At 39.4% G+C, this 18,401-nt stretch overlaps 1 protein-coding gene across 1 annotated transcript; it reads right to left on the reverse strand.

Annotated features, from left to right (window-relative positions):
- Positions 1 to 5,871: 5,871 nt before the first annotated feature.
- MLANA (melan-A) lies at positions 5,872 to 13,409 on the reverse strand. Its single transcript, XM_049794307.1, has 5 exons — positions 13,337 to 13,409; positions 12,368 to 12,466; positions 8,659 to 8,755; positions 7,050 to 7,151; positions 5,872 to 6,074 (listed from the first exon to the last, which is right to left on the reverse strand). The coding sequence occupies exons 2-5, from the start codon at positions 12,439 to 12,441 to the stop codon at positions 6,006 to 6,008; spliced, it is 342 nt and encodes a 113-aa protein (XP_049650264.1). The 5' UTR covers positions 12,442 to 12,466; positions 13,337 to 13,409; the 3' UTR covers positions 5,872 to 6,005.
- Positions 13,410 to 18,401: the final 4,992 nt, after the last annotated feature.

Below are 18,401 nucleotides of genomic sequence, written 5' to 3' on the forward strand. Positions count from 1 at the left end.
AACTTTTATCTTCTCTATCCTCTCTATCTGTTATGTGAAAATCCACCCTGGATGAAGATTATATAGACAATGTGTGAGCCACGGGGTGATGTGGGGGACTGGAGGAGTTAACGTCTCAAACACTGCAGTGGGGCAAGCCCTGCAGAGCAACGATGAACTGCAGGTGAGAAGCTGGTCAGCAACAGAACACAGAGGTCGTTCTCCCTCTCTCTTTCCCCCGCCCCCCCTCCAGTAAGAGACCGGATCACCAACCATTACATTTTCCAAGTTCAGATTGCTTCTGCCGTAAATAAAATGTTTAATCTATCATTTGGTGTTGCCTCACCTTAATTTAGCCCAAGGGGATCACAAACTCACTATAACTCCCTGGGTTACCCAGTCTGGGTTGTACCAACAGCCTCCAACCATAATTCCAGGAGAACTGTGTGAACTCAGCCTGGACTTATCTGTGTCATGAACGAACAGATTTTGCAGCCAGAAGAATGGGTACTAGAAAAAGGTGAGCAGCAATTCAGAGAAGCAAAGCAGAAAAAACAATGGACATGAAAGCATAAAATTGCTTCTACAGTTTAAGAAATGGTAGGAGAGCTGGATAAGTCCTGCTAAAAAGCAGAAGTTTTGAATGAGGAATTCACTGTGAAGTATCATTGTTGTCCTTCCTTTTGGTGAAGCCAAAACCCAAGAGGTGCAGAGCATGTGGACTGCATATCCTGGGGATCACAAATGTAAGAAAGAAGGACCTCTTAAATCTATGTTCAGGAAAGTTCAGGAAGAGATTTCTGGAGATACAGAAATAGCAGTAATTTGTTACAAGGTAGGCATCCAATAAGTTTTAATCTTTGCAAGTATGCGTCCACAGGAGATTAATGTTCAGGGAATATTCACACTTACCATATGATTTCATTGTTCTACTGCAAATTCTGAAGTAGTTCCAACATTTTTCTGAATATGGTTACCAGATGACAAGCCTAAAGTTCCTCCTGCAAACAACTGCAGACAGCAAATCTAGCTGTGTCTAAAAGGGGCAGCTGTTCTGCTCCTGAGTGTCAGTAAAGAGTTACTTGGGGTGTAAGTGATGGTGCGCAGAATCAATTACTTCTACCAAGATATATGAGAATGGACAAACTGATAGAAATTGAAAGATCAGACCTTTTTCTTAGAAAACAGTCTTCAACAAAAATGAGTTAGTTCTTTTCCCTAATAGCTACAAAAATGCAGCTGATGATAAGGTAAATTCAAAAAACAACTTGGGAGAAGGAAGCCTGCTTTTCTGTGTAAGCAGAGAACATGGCGAACGTGCAGCAGGGCAGTCTGTTTCTCCCATCCAGAAATGGAAGCTAGCAGAGTTGAACAGACCTTACAAAATTAGTATTGAAAGACTGAAATATTTATATTAGGCCATCACTCTTTGTCTCATACTGCTTTGTACTCGACTGATGTAGTGTACCTCTTAAGAAAGGAACAAATAAAGCATGTGGTCCAAACATGTAATTGGGGCTATACTAAAATGGTTTGGAAATGTGAAGGCACATCTGCTGCTCAGGCATTGTTCAGGTTTTGGCCCATGTGAGTCCAGCAAGTGTGGAGTTTATCACTATTACAAAGCAAGAGTTTTCTAGGGGAACTAGAGAAGGCAATAACTGTGGCTTGTAGCTTGGGTGTCAATAGTGTCACAGTGGATTCTACATTCTGCCCTTTTTTTCCTGATAAAATAAGGCCCGGTAGTCTCTGGTTCTCTTTTGATGAGTAAATTTGAGAGATGGTTCAGCGTGGATGAGATGGACATGGGCCTGTCCTTCATATTGCCACGAGCACAAGGCATTTAGGAACAAAAATGTGGTCTTTTGGATTGGCCCAACAGTAGAACCTATGTGGACAAAACATCTTGAAGAGCTAGATTTTTGCAGCAAGGGAAGTAATAGTTATTAGAAACCAAGCTGCTTTTGAGCCAAGGATTTTCTGGGGAAAGGAAGTAGAGTGAAAATTGGAGAATTGTGTAAGGAAGAAGAATACGGAGGGTCAATTCCAAAAAAGTGCACAAGGGCTGTTTTTTAGCTGTCAGCATGTATGGGATGTGTAGATAGTATCTGTAGATAGCTTTTTTAACTTTATACTGCTGCTAGTTTACCTTTATTACCATTTGTAAAGTTCAGTGCAGATGTGTGGCTAAAAGACAACACTGGAAACTTTCAATCACTTTTCAGATCTAATGGACAACAAAATACGTTTAATGAAATGGCATAAACACACAACAGTCTTTCAGTTTTGTTGCACAGTCAACAGAAAAATACAAATCAATAAATGCTACTTCTCCAAAGCACAGAGGAAGTCGTTAACTTTTTCCTTTACATAAAAAAAAGAAAATAAGTTTGCTTTGAAGGCAAGAAAATGTACTTATGTCACATAAGTACATGGACACACACAAATAAAATAATGGATATTTTACCAATATTAGACATAAACATGAACCAAATTTGATGGCACTGTTTTATTTAACTGAAAAATTACAAGCGGTATGGTTAATACTAATGCAGTTCTTGAGGCCAAGATGATCTGTCTACATCCCCAGTTGTAGCAGGTGTTAAGCCAACAGAGATTGCTGAGGTGAACATCACTGGATTGTCCTGGCAACCAGCTGCATACGCCAGTCCTGTTAGCCTGGGCTGGTGAGACTCTAAGAAACCAAGTGCTTCCTGCGGAAAGTCCTTCGTACTTTCCTTTGTCATAGCTCTCTGACATGTGCAGTGTATACCCTATGGCTCATGGCCCAGTGAGTGTTTTGCCACATGGTTCTGTGTGCCAGGAAGATTGCACCCATCAGGACCTGCTGCATTTTACCTTTGTGCAGTGGCTGGGATGGCTGACCAATATTCTGGAATCTTTAAGGCTACATTGGAGACTTGTAACCTCATTAGGAAGTAGATGATCCAGCAGGATCATACCAGGAATCCAAACACTGACAATGCAACTGCTACTGCTGTTATAATTTGCCAATCATCTGATGAAAACACACTATATTAATGAAAGACCTGGGTTTCAAGTTGTTCATTGTGTCTACATAAGGCTTGCATGCATAGCTATAGAGATGTTGCTAAGATCCTTCTCTATGGATAGTGTGTCTACAGTGTGTCTACTTCTCTGATAGAAGCAGTATAATGCAGACCACTAGTATGCAGAACTTCATTCTCCTGCTATGACCAGCCACCTCTCTTCATCAGCATCCAGGGGAAGAGCTCAAATTGCCCACAGGTTTCTTCATTTGCTCATTTGGTGGGAGAAAATAAAGTGCAAAGATCATGTTTGTTGAGAATTATAGTTGTAATACAAGGCATCTGATTGCAGCCTGAGTGCAAAGAGGGTAAAAAAAAGCAGGAGATCTTTGATTTTTACATCCTCCCTGTACATACATGACCATACCAGAGAAATTACAAATCTAAATTTTGGTGACCATTTATTACTCTGCGGTCACGTGACTGTCTAATGTGAAAGCCTTTCCTGGAAATTTGAAAACTCTATACCACATTCTGCATGTGCAGTATTTGAGAAGTTTCTATGCATTTCTCTTCCTTTTTAAAGGGACAGACATCCTAGAGAGTTTTAGGTTGTCTTTGGTCAAGTGCAGCATGCTTGAGTGTAATGCGGAAAGTGCATAACATAGCCAGTTCTTGCAGCGTGCAACTTTGCAATTACAGGTCTCTTGCTTTCAAGTTCTGAGCTGTCCTTTACTGGTGGTTTTTAACATATCAGCAGTCAGTGTGTCCAGTGTACCCTCATAGGGTATAAAGCCAGATTTGAAAAATGGAATTTGTGAAGGTGTTTAGCATGAATGTTGAAGCTTCCACCTACATAAAATAGTACTCTGTGAACCTCTATTTCTTGCTCTTGTTTTCATGCACTAATTAAAATCTGAGACCACTGTCTGACTGTGACTATAAAGAAAGAATACTGCTTTCACAGGGAGGAAAAGTGGGAGGACTTTCTGAAAACTAAGGATAGGTTTCCAGGAGGGCTTATCTATCCTTTAAGGATCTATAAATTAGTGTCAAAGTTCAATAGTTCCAACCTGGCTGCTAAGCAGTTCCAACAATTTGGTTTTATGTACTTCTGGAAATAAATCAATATTTCTACTTAGTGAATGTCAACAATTTCATGAGCTTTTGAAATCGCTAGTAACATATTTAATGCTGATACTACTGAAAAATGTGTGGGATCAAGTAAAGCTTTTTGAAATCTAAGCACTCCACTTCTTTATAGTAATTGATCTTTATAGAAACTACATTTTTCTCAGACATGAATGTGTATGTCAGTTCCATTCAGCTGTAGCACCATGGAGTCTTTTGAAAAGATGCTGCCTCAGGGCAGAGAGTTGCAGAGTACAGAGTTGCTAAAGATCATTAGCTTCAAGCTTTAGCTTACCAATTCTGCAAAAAAAATTAGCCATTGTGTTCTACATCTCTGGTGCTTACTAGCTCTAAGCTGACATTTTGTATATATTCCTTTTCCTGTCACTAAACAAGTCCACAGAATTTTTTTCTTAAAGGTATTTATTGGAAATGACACATGTAAGACAGCTTTTTAGGTTAAAGTATCTCTTTAAATTCCTAAATACAAATGTCAACTAAATTTATAAAAACAGATATATTGATTATAACCTTTCACAGTAATTACAGATATTTAGTTCCTTCCAATAAGTATCTACTTTTATGAATCTATATAAACATTTTTATTACAAAAGAAATATTTCTAAACCCCTATGTCTTATTATTTATCACCATATATGGAGTTTGTGTTAGGCAAGTAAATCTACCTCATATTTAAAACATTTTTTGTTTTAAGCTGTTTATGTTTGTATATTTAATTACAAAGAAATGGATTCTTTACTAGTAGCAGATAATAATTGGTTTATGAATATAGTTTTCTTCTGTAACTACTTATTTTTCATTTTAATGAAAGTTGTACAGTTTTAGCTACCTCCTGCTATGAGATATCAGTCCTTGTGTATAAATTTGTTGATCAGCATATAATCCCAAGTAATAATCTGGCAAGTAAACAATAACAAAAAAGGCTAAGTAAACAATAACTGCCAAATGTATGTAGCCTAATTTATATATATCACAATTCTGTGTTTTCTATTACTGCCAGTGTTCTGGCAACCTGGAAAAATTAACATATTGGAGTCTGCTGTCTTCTGTACTCTCCAAGGAAGGTGGGCTTCACACATTGTCTCATACTGTTTCATCATGTGAGAAAGAGTTGACATGTAAAGCTCTGTATCTACCAAGTTCTTCTGCTTTCTCACAAGACTGGTGGAAATGAAGGGAGATCATCATTATACCTGTTGATCAGTACGAAATAATATAGACACTAAGCAGAAATTCCTAGGTTGCCTGGATTGTGTTTTATGAGGAATTATTTCATTATAGGTACACAAACAAGTGATGTGAGGTAAAAGCCTGTTGTAAAACATAGTCACTTTTTGCAGGTTAATTTTAGAACTGCTGGTAGAAATCTTGGTAGGGAAAATGGTTAGGTTTTGTAACAGGACATGTAGTCAAATGGTTTTGTCCATTTTATGACAGATTCTTGTACATTACATTCTAGGGAATAGTTTATTTATTTATTTTTTAAAGAAATTGAGAGTAAGTGGGGAAGATTAAAACAAAGGTGTCAACACTTTCTACTCTGGTTGATACTCAATGGTATGTACTTACTCTTGGTAGGTCTATGAAGGATGCAAAATGCCCAGACTTGAGTATAGTGTATTAATCTGACCACAGGAAATTAAAAACTTAAAACAAAAGCATATTCAGGTTTATTGAGGCATTTCAAGAACCACTTCTGTAGACTAAGCAGGAATAATTTTCAGCAACTGCTAAGGAAAGCATGTGATTTTTTTTTTTTTTTTTTAATTATTTTAGCTTTAAGAAAGTTAAGCATGTACAGGAAATTAAGAGAGAGCACGAAGAAATTGAATTGGTATCTTTAGAGTGTAAGATTTCATGATATCATGGTGAATAAGGTGGTGGTGACTGATCTGCAGCAATTTTTTCGTAAGCTGGTGGAGCATCAGGTACCTAATGGTAAGGAAAATGGGTGAGAAAGACTGAAAAAACAATTGTGGTACAAGAAAATGACATTAAAGATACAGTGAGCTATTTACCTTTGTATCAGATATTGTACTACAGCTTTAAATAGCTGAGCTCATTCATTATGTCTTTAAGTTAGTTTTTGCTAATATGTTTTTTGGGTTTACATCAGATTAATTTCATTATCTTTGTATTATTCATCCAATAAGATCATTTTCAGTGTTATAAGGACAGGAATTTTCAAAAAAAAAGGATTTTTTTCTTTTTTTTTTGAGAGAATTCAGATTAGTATTGAAATTTTTCATGATGAAGAGTCTTGATGCAGGTAGGTTGTCTTATTTCCAATGTTAACAATTTGGGCAGCTTATTTAAAATTGACTGTAAATTAGCCTTTTCCCTATTCTAAAAATATTTAAATACACACATAACTTGACATATATATTTATCAATTAAGTTATTTTAACTTTTTAAAAATTATAGGTTTGAATGTTCATCTTTCCGTAATGATTAGAGGAGCTAAAACCTTGAAGTTTTATAACATTCCCTGATAATCATTGTCAGGATATAGTATTCCAGACACAGTCCATTTGTTGTTTGTCAGAATGGCAAAACATCTGTTAGGGAGATGTTTGTTTATTCAGTATACTTCAGCATTCAGGTGTTACACCATTCTAATAGAATGCATTCTAATAGATTGCATCATGATGATACAACTTAAGAATAAAGGTAGCTGAAAGAAAAGGATTTTTTAAAAGAATTCTTTACAGTAGATTTTAAAAACTCTTTTGACAGTAAAAATTGTGCAAAATAAATACTACTTTTTAAGTTAATGTAGAGGCATTGAAGACCCAATCTAGAGAGCACACCCCAAGAAAGAAATCTTCAAGAAGTGACTGTTCACCAAGATTGTCTCACCATGTCTGGCTATGTTGTAAGTAAATGAAACCTTGAGTTGCAACTTACCACAGAATTCAAGTTTCTGTACTCCTGCAGAGCCATTTTGCAGTCCAGTATTTTTCCCTCACCTACCACGGTTTGTATTGTTCCCACACTAGAGCTTTTGCTCTGTGACAGATCATAAAGAAATATGGGAAAATGAAAGGAAGAAGAGAATGTGAAGTTGGAGCAAATAATGCATAATTTAATATTTGACAACATATTTACAATATGTATTAGAATCTGGGATTAGGGCCAGACACAATGCCAGCAAGTAGGAGATGTAATCTACCTATCACTTTTTGCTGTCTCTGCTGAGACATTCTCTCCTGTATTACCCAATTACATCACCAGAGAAATGAGGATCACATTTTTTAGGTCAAGAATTGCTGTAGGAACTGACACCTTTTCACATACCTGAATGCCTCCTCCTTTTTATCCCACCCATTTCTTTCTTTAATCTCCAACCATTTTCTTTTCCATTTTTCCACCATTTCTGTTGTATATTCTGTACCACTTCTCCCCTAGCCAAAAAAACTAACAAAAACTTGATTTTCAAAACTAGAAAGCAGCAATCTGCAATGAGAAAGAATTAAAAAAGAGATTGTGCTTTTTACCATGATGTACAAAGCAGGCATGACAGAATTCTGTTTGCTTTTTGAAGTTTTTTTTTGAGTATTACCTTCATTTTTTGCAACATTTCACTATGGAAGTTCAGGTTTTATGTATTCTGCCAGTTTATACATATATTGGATAGATTGCTGGAAAGGTAACAGGAAAAAGTTACTGGAAACAGGAAGGAAGTGGATTTGCTGACTTAGATGAGAGATATGTTTTTGAATTCCAAATGGTCACATCTTTTTTGAAATATTAGGATAAGTGAAAGTCATTTACTGAAAGTTATTATCCAATATATAATTGGATAAATCTTTCACTTTAAAGGATTAAAAGTGGCCTCCCTTTTATAGGAGAGAAAGCAGAACTTCAAAGATAAAGCTTTGAGACTTCTAACAACAGATGTTATGAGAAGGATTGTGCTTATTTTTACATTTTTTAAGAAGACAGAAAGTACAGTTTTTTAAAAGTAGTGTTTAGAAAGCAATCCTCAAACCTGCACTGCTTTTTTGTAAATCTTAAAACTGCAAGTCAACTTTTATACAAATAAGTCATGCATCATGCATACATGAACACAATATTTACTTAGTTACTTGTTACAGTTATTTTTCTTCCCTGCTTCCTCAATTTACTCTAATCATAACTGTCTTTACTTAGGGGTAAGTCTTATGAATAGTGAATATGTTATTTTTATTTAAATGAAAACACACAGAACATATCTTGAGTTTGTGTAAATAAATATTAAACATAATGCTTCCTAGAGATCAGTTTTGCCACTGATGTGTTGGGCAACTGGGTTCATCTCCCTATGCTTCCTCTTACCTCTTTGCCTGACTTGCAAGTTCTTCAGGGCAAGATGTGTTTCATATCGTGTGGTTTTACCTGTGTATATGTCAGTGTATATATTGCCTGAGATAATGATGTCCTATTACAGATTCAATGTTCTCTGCATTAATGTAATGCAAATAATGATAGTATGTTGTCAAAATAACTGTGCTAGAAAGTGAGCTGTCATGCTTACCCGCAGACTTCTATAGCCACTACGTCTTTTGTAATACCAGCAGCCAAAGATAAGTAAAATTGCCAGCACCAAAATGAAAAGTCCAATACCCAGAGCTCTGTTGGGAAAGCAAAACAAAATAATTAACACCAGAACTAGATGCATTCTTCTGGGAGCAAGAAAGATTAGAGCTGAAGTTTGTATCGGCGTCCTTTTATCAGAGGAATGCATGGAACAGAATTTACCTCAGAAGATAGACGAAGTATCAGTAACTTCAGCCAATCTCTGTAGATTAAGCAGCTAGCTAATTTCTCTGCCAAGTTCTTAAGCATTTTACAAATCAGGAATATATTGCTTCAAAGATAATAATCTACCAGTGACTACTGCTTCTAAAGACAAACCTGCCTGTAAATCCAGCAAACAGCATTGCGATATTGGAAGGGAATGTGAAATAAATTAAATGCCACACCTGCAGAGACACAGCTCATGTTTATTTGTTAAATTTCTCTAGGCAGCAGGTATGGAGAAATGTATCCTAATTGCATCATATTGCAACAACTGCTGATGACAGAAGGATTTTTTGGATACATAAAACACTACACAACCTCAAAACCCAAGTAAGAAACTTTAAATGATACATAAAAACCTCTATAATTCTTTAGTTCTTGTTCCATGATGCAGTAGGGACGGTACTGGTGTCATTGGCTCATTTTAGGGAAGGTAGGCTTTGCAAACTGTGTGTAAGACATCCTTCCCACTGCTTACCAGGGACTTGGGAGAAATAGCACAGTTACACTATCTGTCAGAAAGCAAGCTGACAAAGTAATTGAGGTTTGCTCGTCACAAAACCCTCCTTGCTGTGCTATTATCACCCTTGTTAACATATACAGAGTTCACTCCCCACTTCTTTGTTCTTTGCTTCTTCAGGGACAAAAGAGTCTGCAAAACGCTGAGAGGGAAAAGAGGACCAGAAAAAAAAAAGACCACCAGTCAGGATAAACTCATTCTAACTTACTTTCATGTATCTTCTATCCAGTTGCCCTGCAGTAATTACCACCAGGCTTTTCCATTGAGACTGAGGACTGGGATATGTGACTTATCAGAGACCTTTTATATCTATTTGTTATCATTTTCACTGACTCAGAGTCTCATGAAGGAGTGTTTCTTTGTGACCTAAGACACATGAAAGAAGATGAAAGCAGATCCGTGTGGCAGAACAGGCTGTCTTTTTACCTGAACTGCCTGCGTGCTGTTTGAAGTATGAAGCCCCTTGGAAACAAAGGAACTTTCTTTTTCACAAGTACCTGAATCTTCCAAGTCACTCCTGCCTTTTCAAGACCTTGTGTTGGCTGGAGATCTGTTTCACCCAAGAAGAGAGCTCACAACATTCGCTTGCTTCCTGGCGCAGCCATGTCGCAGCTGATCTCCAAAGTTACACGTTGGCTCCCCCCCGGTTATGTCACTGCCCCCAGTACAGTTAAAACTTGGAGAGACTATTTCTTCAAGCACTTGCTGCGTATTCTACATTTTGAGTCTGCTTCCTGCTTTTCATATGCTCTGTAGTTTTAGCCAGCCGTTAGCCTGTATCCCCCAGTGTATGCAACTTCTTGCAATTCCAGTTATAGCTGCAGCTGTGCTACTAGGAATCTGTCCTTGTATCTTGACTGCTCCTTCTGGTACTGGAAGCAGAGAGACAATTTTCCCTCTCGTATCTAGAAAACCTGCTTACAATTGCAGCCACCTGGATTCATGGCAGTTAGAGGTGAGGGTGCTCACTTTTAAGTGCTGAGACACGACTCACCAGCTTTTTCTTTTGGAGACCTGAACTGCTTTGGGAGGACTATGAGACACCCTTCCCCTTTGTTTATTCTCTCTCCCCAGGGATGAACGTGGAGAAACAAGTATCTTGCAGGGAGGGGGGGGACAGACACAAGCCACCAAGTTTGGGGGCCAGTAAACCAGTACCAGAAGCACATTCCACACACAGATATCCCAAGCACATTGCCAATATTTGTCTAAAGTAATAACACATCACAGGTGGGACAGTGTCTCTAGTAATCCAAGACCCAACATATCTTACTGTAAGCCAAAACTAACAAAGTATTGGTTTGAATTAGTTCTGCCTAAATGGAGTCTCACTCAGGAACAATTTACTGAGAGTTACATTTGTATGGCATTGATGTCTCCATCTGCTTTTTGATGGTATTTTACCATTTCTTTATGGTTTGCACTTACGTTATTGTTTAGGGTGAGACAATGTCCCTTTGAGGTTCTGAAGAGAGGTATGTGAATCTGGAGATAAAATTTAGTGTAAAGATCACCTTGCAACAGCCTCAAAAGAAAATTCTAAATAAGCCTCAATAAACCTGGTGATTTTATTATCAAGGTTAATGGCTTGTGATCATATGATCAAACTCTAGATTCCTGAATTCTGCAATTCTGCTCTTTCTTAGTTGTTGAGGGCTTTTTATGATTCTGCACTGGCAAGCTGTATTGGGTTTGTGTGGCAAGGTTTTGGTAGCAGGGGGTTTACAGGAGTAGCTTCTGTGAGAAGCTGCTGGAAGCTTCCCCTGTGTCCGACAGAGCCAATGCCAGCCGGCTCCAAGACGGACCTGCAGCCAGCCAAGGCCGAGCCCATCAGCTACAGTGGTAGTCCTCTGCGATAATGTATTTAAGAAGGGAAAAAAAATTGTAGCAGGCACAGAAACTGCAGCTGGAGAGAGGAGTGAGAACATGTGAGAGAAACAACCCTGCAGACACCAAGGTCAGTGCAGAAGGAGGGGGAGGAGATGCTCCAGGTGCTGGAGCAGAGATTCCCCTGCAGCCCGTGGGAAAGACCCTGGTGAGGCAGGCTGTCCCCCTGCAGCCCGTGGAGGTCCACGGTGGAGCAGATCTCCACCTGCAGCCTGTGGAGGACCCCGCACTGGAGCAGGGGGATGCCCAAAGGAGGTTGAGACCCCGTGGGAAGCCCGCGCTGGAGCAGGCTCCTGGCAGGACCTGCGGATCTGTGGAGAGAGGAGCCCATGCTGGAGCAGGTTTTCTGGCAGGACTTGTGACCCCGCAGGGGACCCACGCTGGAGCAGCCTTTGCCTGAAGGACTGCACCCCATGGAAGGGACCCACACTGGAGCAGTTCGTGAAGAACTGCAGCCCGTGGGAAAGACCCCACGGTGGAGCAGAGGATGAGTGATGACTCCTCCCCCTGAGGAGGAAGGAACGGCAGAGACAACGTGTGATGACTGTAACCCCCATTCCCCATCCCCCTGCGCTGCTGGGGGGGGGGAAGGTAGAGAATCCAGGAATGAAGCTGTGTCTGGGAACAAGGGAGGGGTGGAGGGAAGGTGTTTTGAGATTTGGTTCTATTTCTCATTACCCTACTCTGGCTGATTGGCAATAAATTAATTTATTTTTCCACAAGTTGAGTCTGTTTTGCCTATGATGGTAATTGGTGAGTGATCTCTCCTGTCCTTATCTCAGCCCACAAGCCCTTTGTTTTATTTTCTCTCCCCTGTCTGGCTGAGGACGGGGGAGTGATAGAACGGCTTTGGCGGGCACCTGGCGTCCAGCCAGGGTCAACCCACCACACAAACACTAATGAAAACTACAGGATAGTTAAAATGCACTCTACCTATATACAATGGTGACTTTTTCTTATACTGTTTTGTACATTTCTTTCAATGTAAATTTTTCCACCAGCTTACATGCTAACATAGATTTTGCTTTATGCTTACTCTTCTGCTGCAAGATAGCTGTGTCCTTTCCCTCTGAAAAAGTTGCCATCTAGATGGTGGTTTCTTCTGGGCATTTTGTGAGCTTGGTCCTGCTCAAACCTACAGGATAGAAGTACAGTGCCTCAGTGCAATAAATAATTTGTTATAAAGCATAATATTATTAACTTTTTTGTTTTAAGGGAGCATTTTAGGGAGGCAGCACAATCTGATATCTTCAGAATCAAGTAGATCCATATACATATGCAACTGTCCCAATTTAAGGCAAAACTCAAAACTGTAACTATAGTCCACATTTGAATAGCTCCACTGACACCGAGGTATTTGCATCTGAGTGTAACAGAGAAGAAATTGACATGGTGTCTTTAAGCACTAAGTGATGACAGACTTCTGAAGTAAAATCTCTCAGGAATATAGAAAGAAAGGCAATTTACCCGGACAAGAATAATTATTCAGAAGAAGAATAACTACTATTGTCCTTACAAGTAGTTGTTTCCCTATTTCTGTTATTCCCTATAAACACTCAAGGGCCAGTTTTCCATCAGCGTAAACTCTCAGAGGTCTGTTGATTTTCAGATGGTTATACTAATTTATGTCTGCTGACAATCTATACTTAGATGCATAGGGAATTTATATTATGATCTTAATTTCTGGTCTTAAAGGAATAATCATCCAACTAAAAGCAGTCTGAACAGTTAAAAATTTAACTGATCAAGTATAGTGAAGAAGAAATCCGCAAGTAATCATGTTTCTGTCATATAAACAGCACAACAGATCCTACTTGACAGTATCCAGCTAATCTACCTACCTTACACAGGTAAAGTACAAAACCTGTTGACTTTACTGAAGAGAATTCTAGCCAAGGAAACAAAACATTTTTCAGAGTTCACTTAGAGACAGTCAAGCCTCTTCTGAAGCAATTTTGAAGCAACACAGAAAATCTGGGGTAGAATAAAAAAATATAAATCTTACCTCCTTCAGGCCTGTCTTCTGTCTGTTAACTGAAAGGCGTGTACAGCTTGCTTTTCCTTGAGTTGGTCTGGTTGTTTTCTTCTTTGATCTGTTCTCTCATGACTATCACGAGTTTAAATTCCTTTCAGTACAGCTTCTGAATGCATTAATTAGCGTGAAAGAGGCAAGGAGACAACTTTTCATTTTCTTCTTATAGTCTGCATCCTTCTCTCCTAATAAGTAGTTCAAAAAATCTGTTATTTTTTCATCTATTACATACCCTCTGAGAAATGGCTTAACACCATTTAGCTGGCTAATTAGTAGGAGCTCCTAGAGTGGGCAGACTACTTCTAAATTCAAACAAGTTTTGATTTAGGACTGATTATTTTATGACAGGGGGCTGGTGTTTTCACATGTGTTTAACTACAGCCTTGTTTATGCACATTTTTTCCACAATTGTAATACTATGGAAACTAGTATAGTTGGAGCAAAACTCATAGATGGATGCTGTCATACCATGATAGAAGTGTTTTAGATGAGGGTAAGTAAGTACTGTTTAATTCTGTATTGGTAAGCAAATGCTGCAACAAAAATAGAGTCTGTCCCACAGGCTGCAGAACGAACAAGGCCTGGTTTCCTATGGATTTGTGCAAATTGCCTGTGCTCACACTGCAGTAATTCCTGGCAGTCTGTGGTTAATTCAGAGGTACTGTCATGGGCCAGCAGTGTTAGTCACTGCCAAAAAAAGAAGATATAAGAACCATGTTCTCTTTGTCATTTGTCCCAATGTATCATTAATTATTGGGATACTGCAGATTTTTTTTTTTTTTTTTTTTTTTAAGTTTGAAGGACTCAAACTTAAAACTCTGAAGTTTTTGCTTATCTTTGGAGCTGTGAACCTGGCTCTAAATGTGGTTGGAAATGGCTGACAGACTAGAAAGTGAAGAGGAAAGAACAGATAGTGTGAGAAATCAGATGAAAAGTCTTAACATCAATATTCTTAGCTAAGGCCAGGCTGACAACAGTCAGACCATTTTTCTGCTTGTGTGTTTTGCCTAATTATGGCAAAAATCTGATCTTTCTTTGGATATTTTTCCCTGGTGGTGCCCAGTGACAGGACCAGAGGCAAAGAGCACAGACTGAAACACAGGAGGCTCCAGATGAACATCGGGAAATGCTTTTTTACTGTGATGGTGACTGAGCCCTAGCACAGGACATCCAGAGTGATTGTGGAGTCTCCATCCTTGGAGATGTTCAAAAGCCATCTGGACATGGTCCTGGGCAACCAGCTCTGGGTGGCCCTGCTTGAGCAGGGGAGTTTGACCAGATGACTTCCAGAGGTCCCTGCCAACCTCAGTCATTCTGTGATTAACACCAGAAGGATCTAATTGTTTTTGCTAGACCCATTATAAAGTTTGAAACAACACATTCTTTGTGGAGGGAAAAAAAAAGGGACAAAGAAGAATGAACATTAGTGAGGAGCATAAACTTGCTCATTTGGCCAAATAGTTCAGTGTTTCTCTTCTATTATCCCAGATGAACTCAATGGGTGTTTCAAAGGTGAAAGAGATGTAGGGAAAGTTTCTGTAGATACCCATGCCTGTAAAACCGTAAGTGTATGCTATCACAGTCTATCAAGTTCCCAAGCAACATGCCAGCCCTTATGCAGTACTCTGAAAAGTAGAGTTCATTATCAAATCATGTGTTTTCCTGAAGAAAAGCTTCTCTTCTGGGAGAGGATGACAACTGAAGGGTACCGTTTGTTATTGTCAGAATCAAAAATGAGACATACACAAAATCCATGTGATACCAAAACCAGCCTCTCTGCCCCTTCCTTGCCTCAAACAGCATTGGGGCAAAATGTCAACTGATTTAGTATTTTGTGTTCTGAGTGAATCGCTTGTTAATAGTATAACAAGGAAGGGGAAAAAAAGAACAACATTGTCATGGATCTGTGGTGCCATCTGGTATGTAAATGCGCAATGCTGCTATTGGGGAATTGGGTTGATGAGAAGGTCAAACACCATGTCCTGGTTCAGATCTCAGTTCTTTAACAAAATCCTATTTCTCTGAGGTGGTACTGCTAACTCTGTCAGTGTAAGGTCACTGGAATTGACATGTGGATTCCACAGGTGTTACCTTTTTAAAGATAACATTTCAGGAGCAGAAGAGGATGGAAGAGGAGGAGTACTTAGGAGAAACCCCAGAGCAACCTAAGTCTTTTGTGATAGTCAGCAACTTGTGGCAAGCCTAGGACACTGATGAATTTTGATGATAGGTATGAAATGAATGTTTCTGGTGTAACTGAAAATAACATGCTTGACCTTTTAAAAAGAATAGTAGTTGTTTTTAAGCTGTTGACTGTGATTCCACCTTTCTAGGACAAGATCCTGGTATTTTTATTAATTTGTTTATTTCCCTTACTTGATAATCTTTATTTTTCTCTGGCATTTGAGGCTTCTTACAGCAGACAGAGCAAAGAAATATAAGTACCTTGACACCTCATTTAGTAAAGGCTTTAGTTCTGCGTTTCAGTGCTAAATCTACATTAACTGTAACAGTAAGAGTGAATAAGGAGATGATACCCTTTTCAGTTGGTGCTGAGGATCCTCATCTCCCCATGGTTTGGGGATTTACTTTGAAGTAGGTATTATCTGGCTTCCAGGGCTGAACAGTTCCATTATAGGCCTGATCTGGAGCTTTTTGAAAAGAAGCTATCCCTCAAATTGCTGCTACCTCAACTGCAGGCACCTCCAGGAAGCAACACGTTGTCCTGTTGAGTGCCTTGCACAGGCACCATTAATATGTTGTCATCCTGAAAGCCTGGTTCATGAAAGTAAGTTCATCCTCAAGTAATTTCCAGGTGAAACTGTGGTCCTTAGTGTCAGACTCATTCCCCTCTGCTCCACTTTTGAACAATGTACAGTAAAGAAGTGGCATTCTTAATCTAAGCTATGCCAAGAGGATGCCATGAATGCAGTGGTGCCTGTGTTCCTGCACCTTGTTTTTCCACAGAAAAAAGATTAGATAGCTTTCTGGCAGTGTTTTTCTTTGCCGCTACTTTGCCCGCAGTTGGCTGGTGGTTCTGAGCCCAGGGGATTTTTCAGATTTATGGGACTTTCTCCATGATGCAGGATATCCATGGTTATCCATGCAGGATAACCAACCATGGGTGAAAACCTTTTGGATGCAGTCAAGCACTATCAAGGTGAGGCAGAGTTATGACTTTCCTTACATGTAATTTCAGGAGGCCATACCTGGATTCAGGAGAATGGTGATGCTTTCTAAAGCCTCACAGTCCTGTTTCCAACAGTGAGTGGCTAACTGGTTTGAGGTGAGAAACTCTCTGCAGGTGAGCTGCTGATTTAGGTCTTTGAGGCCACCTCAGAAACTCTTTGTTTGAAGAAAGTGAATACAGGCAACACTGACTACATCACTAGCATCTTGGAACAAAACAGCCCTTTGCAAGCAATGCCTGCAGTAAGAGGCCAGCGAAACTTAACTTGGAATATTGCTGCTACAGCTGAAGTAACAGCACTCCTAAAATGGATACAAACACTCAGTACTTTTCCTGTGCTATTAAACAGATACATAGTCATCAGCTGACAGAGAGTCCAGATGACTAATACTATTCCATGGATTTACCAAAAAAAACATAAAAGAATGACTTTTCATTTCTCCCTTCACACAGTCACAGGATCCTCTTCAGACTGGTGGGGACCTAAGGAGGTCTCCAGCTCCAGCCCCTGCCCAGAGCAGAGTAAGTTCTGGACTCAGACCAGGCTGCTCAGGGCTTCACGCAATCAGGGCATCAAGCCCCCAAGGATGGAGATAGGCCTGGCTCCACCTCTGGGTTGTCCTTGTGGCTCCAGCCTGAGCCTCTCGTGTTTCAGCTTGTGCCGCTGCCTCTCGCCCTCCCGCCATGCTCCTCTGTGAAGAGCCTGGCTGCGTCTCCTCTATCCGTCCCTGCGGTGCCAGGGATTCTTTTGGGTGTTCCCAAACCTGCCCCACCTCCTGCCTGAACCAGCCCCAGTCCAGCAGCATCTTGGTGGCCCTCTGCTGAACTCAGTCATGTTTATCAACTCCTTTCCTGTACTTGGTGCCCCAAAACGGATGCACAGCTGCAGAGCAGAGGGAAACAATCACCTCCTTTGATCTACTGTCTGTGCTCCTGTTCATACATTCCAGGATGCCACAAGCCTTCTTTACTGCCTGTGTCAGATGTCAGTCATATCGAAATACAGAAATGGGTGACAGGGCTTGCAAATAAAATGCAGAATTTTAACAGAAAGTCAGAGGTGGAAACAGCATCTCTTAAACATCTCTCCATTCCTCCCTCGCACCCAGCAATTCCCCTTCCTTTAATTTTATAAAATGACAACTTTAAATTTTGGAACACTGCAGAAGACTGAAAAATAATAATTCCTTGAAAAAATCTAAGTTTTTCAATAGGGAGGACTGAAAAATGTTTTGTCAGAAATTTCAGGGCCTTGCTACAATACTTTGCCCACCCAATTGTGACTCTTCAAATGTGTGTTCTGCAATCAAGCCCTCACAGATAGTTGATTTATTAGGGGTTCACCTAATTTCCTGTAAGTTAAATTAAATTTTTTAAATAATTGTTATTCTTATGAGACAAGAAATAATTATTTTAGATGAGTGATTTATGTTAAACGTGGCTTTGCAGATCAAGTGTTTCCATGGTAAAAATTTCTGAAGTTCATAACTAGGGCAGCTATGATAGTTGTAATAATCTGAAAGCTTTTAAGGGCTGTTTTTTCCTTTTACTGTTTCTTTTTAAATGTAATCCAGCCGTTTCTCCCTTCTGTTACATTCCCTCTTCCCTTTGATAAAATAAAATGACAAAAAAAAAAAAAAAAAAAAAAAAAGAAAGTTTTGGATACAGACTCTTTATTCTCATAAATGAGTATTTGCTCAAAGAGCCTCAGGAGAGTTGAAATGTGGGTCTAAAGAGGACTTCAGAAAGTCACCTAGTCCACCCCAATGTTCTGAAGCACAACTGAATATATTCAAATTCTCTCTCATGTATTATTTATTCTCCAATACATTTATGTATTCATATTCT

Source organism: Accipiter gentilis, chromosome Z (assembly GCF_929443795.1).
Source record: "Accipiter gentilis chromosome Z, bAccGen1.1, whole genome shotgun sequence".
Lineage (NCBI taxonomy): Eukaryota > Metazoa > Chordata > Aves > Accipitriformes > Accipitridae > Astur > Astur gentilis.

What these genes read in the sequence shown, in the direction of transcription:
- MLANA (XM_049794307.1), bottom strand. Translation starts at nt 12,441, where the DNA reads ATGCCCAGAAGAAACCACCATCTAGATGGCAACTTTTTCAGAGGGAAA. An exon ending in AGCTATCTTGCAGCAGAAGA is followed by an intron (nt 8,756 to 12,367) that starts GTAAGCATAAAG and finishes CTTTCCCAACAG; the next exon opens with AGCTCTGGGTATTGGACTTT. An exon ending in ACAGAAACTTGAATTCTGTG is followed by an intron (nt 6,075 to 7,049) that starts GTAAGTTGCAAC and finishes CCTTACCATTAG; the next exon opens with GTACCTGATGCTCCACCAGC.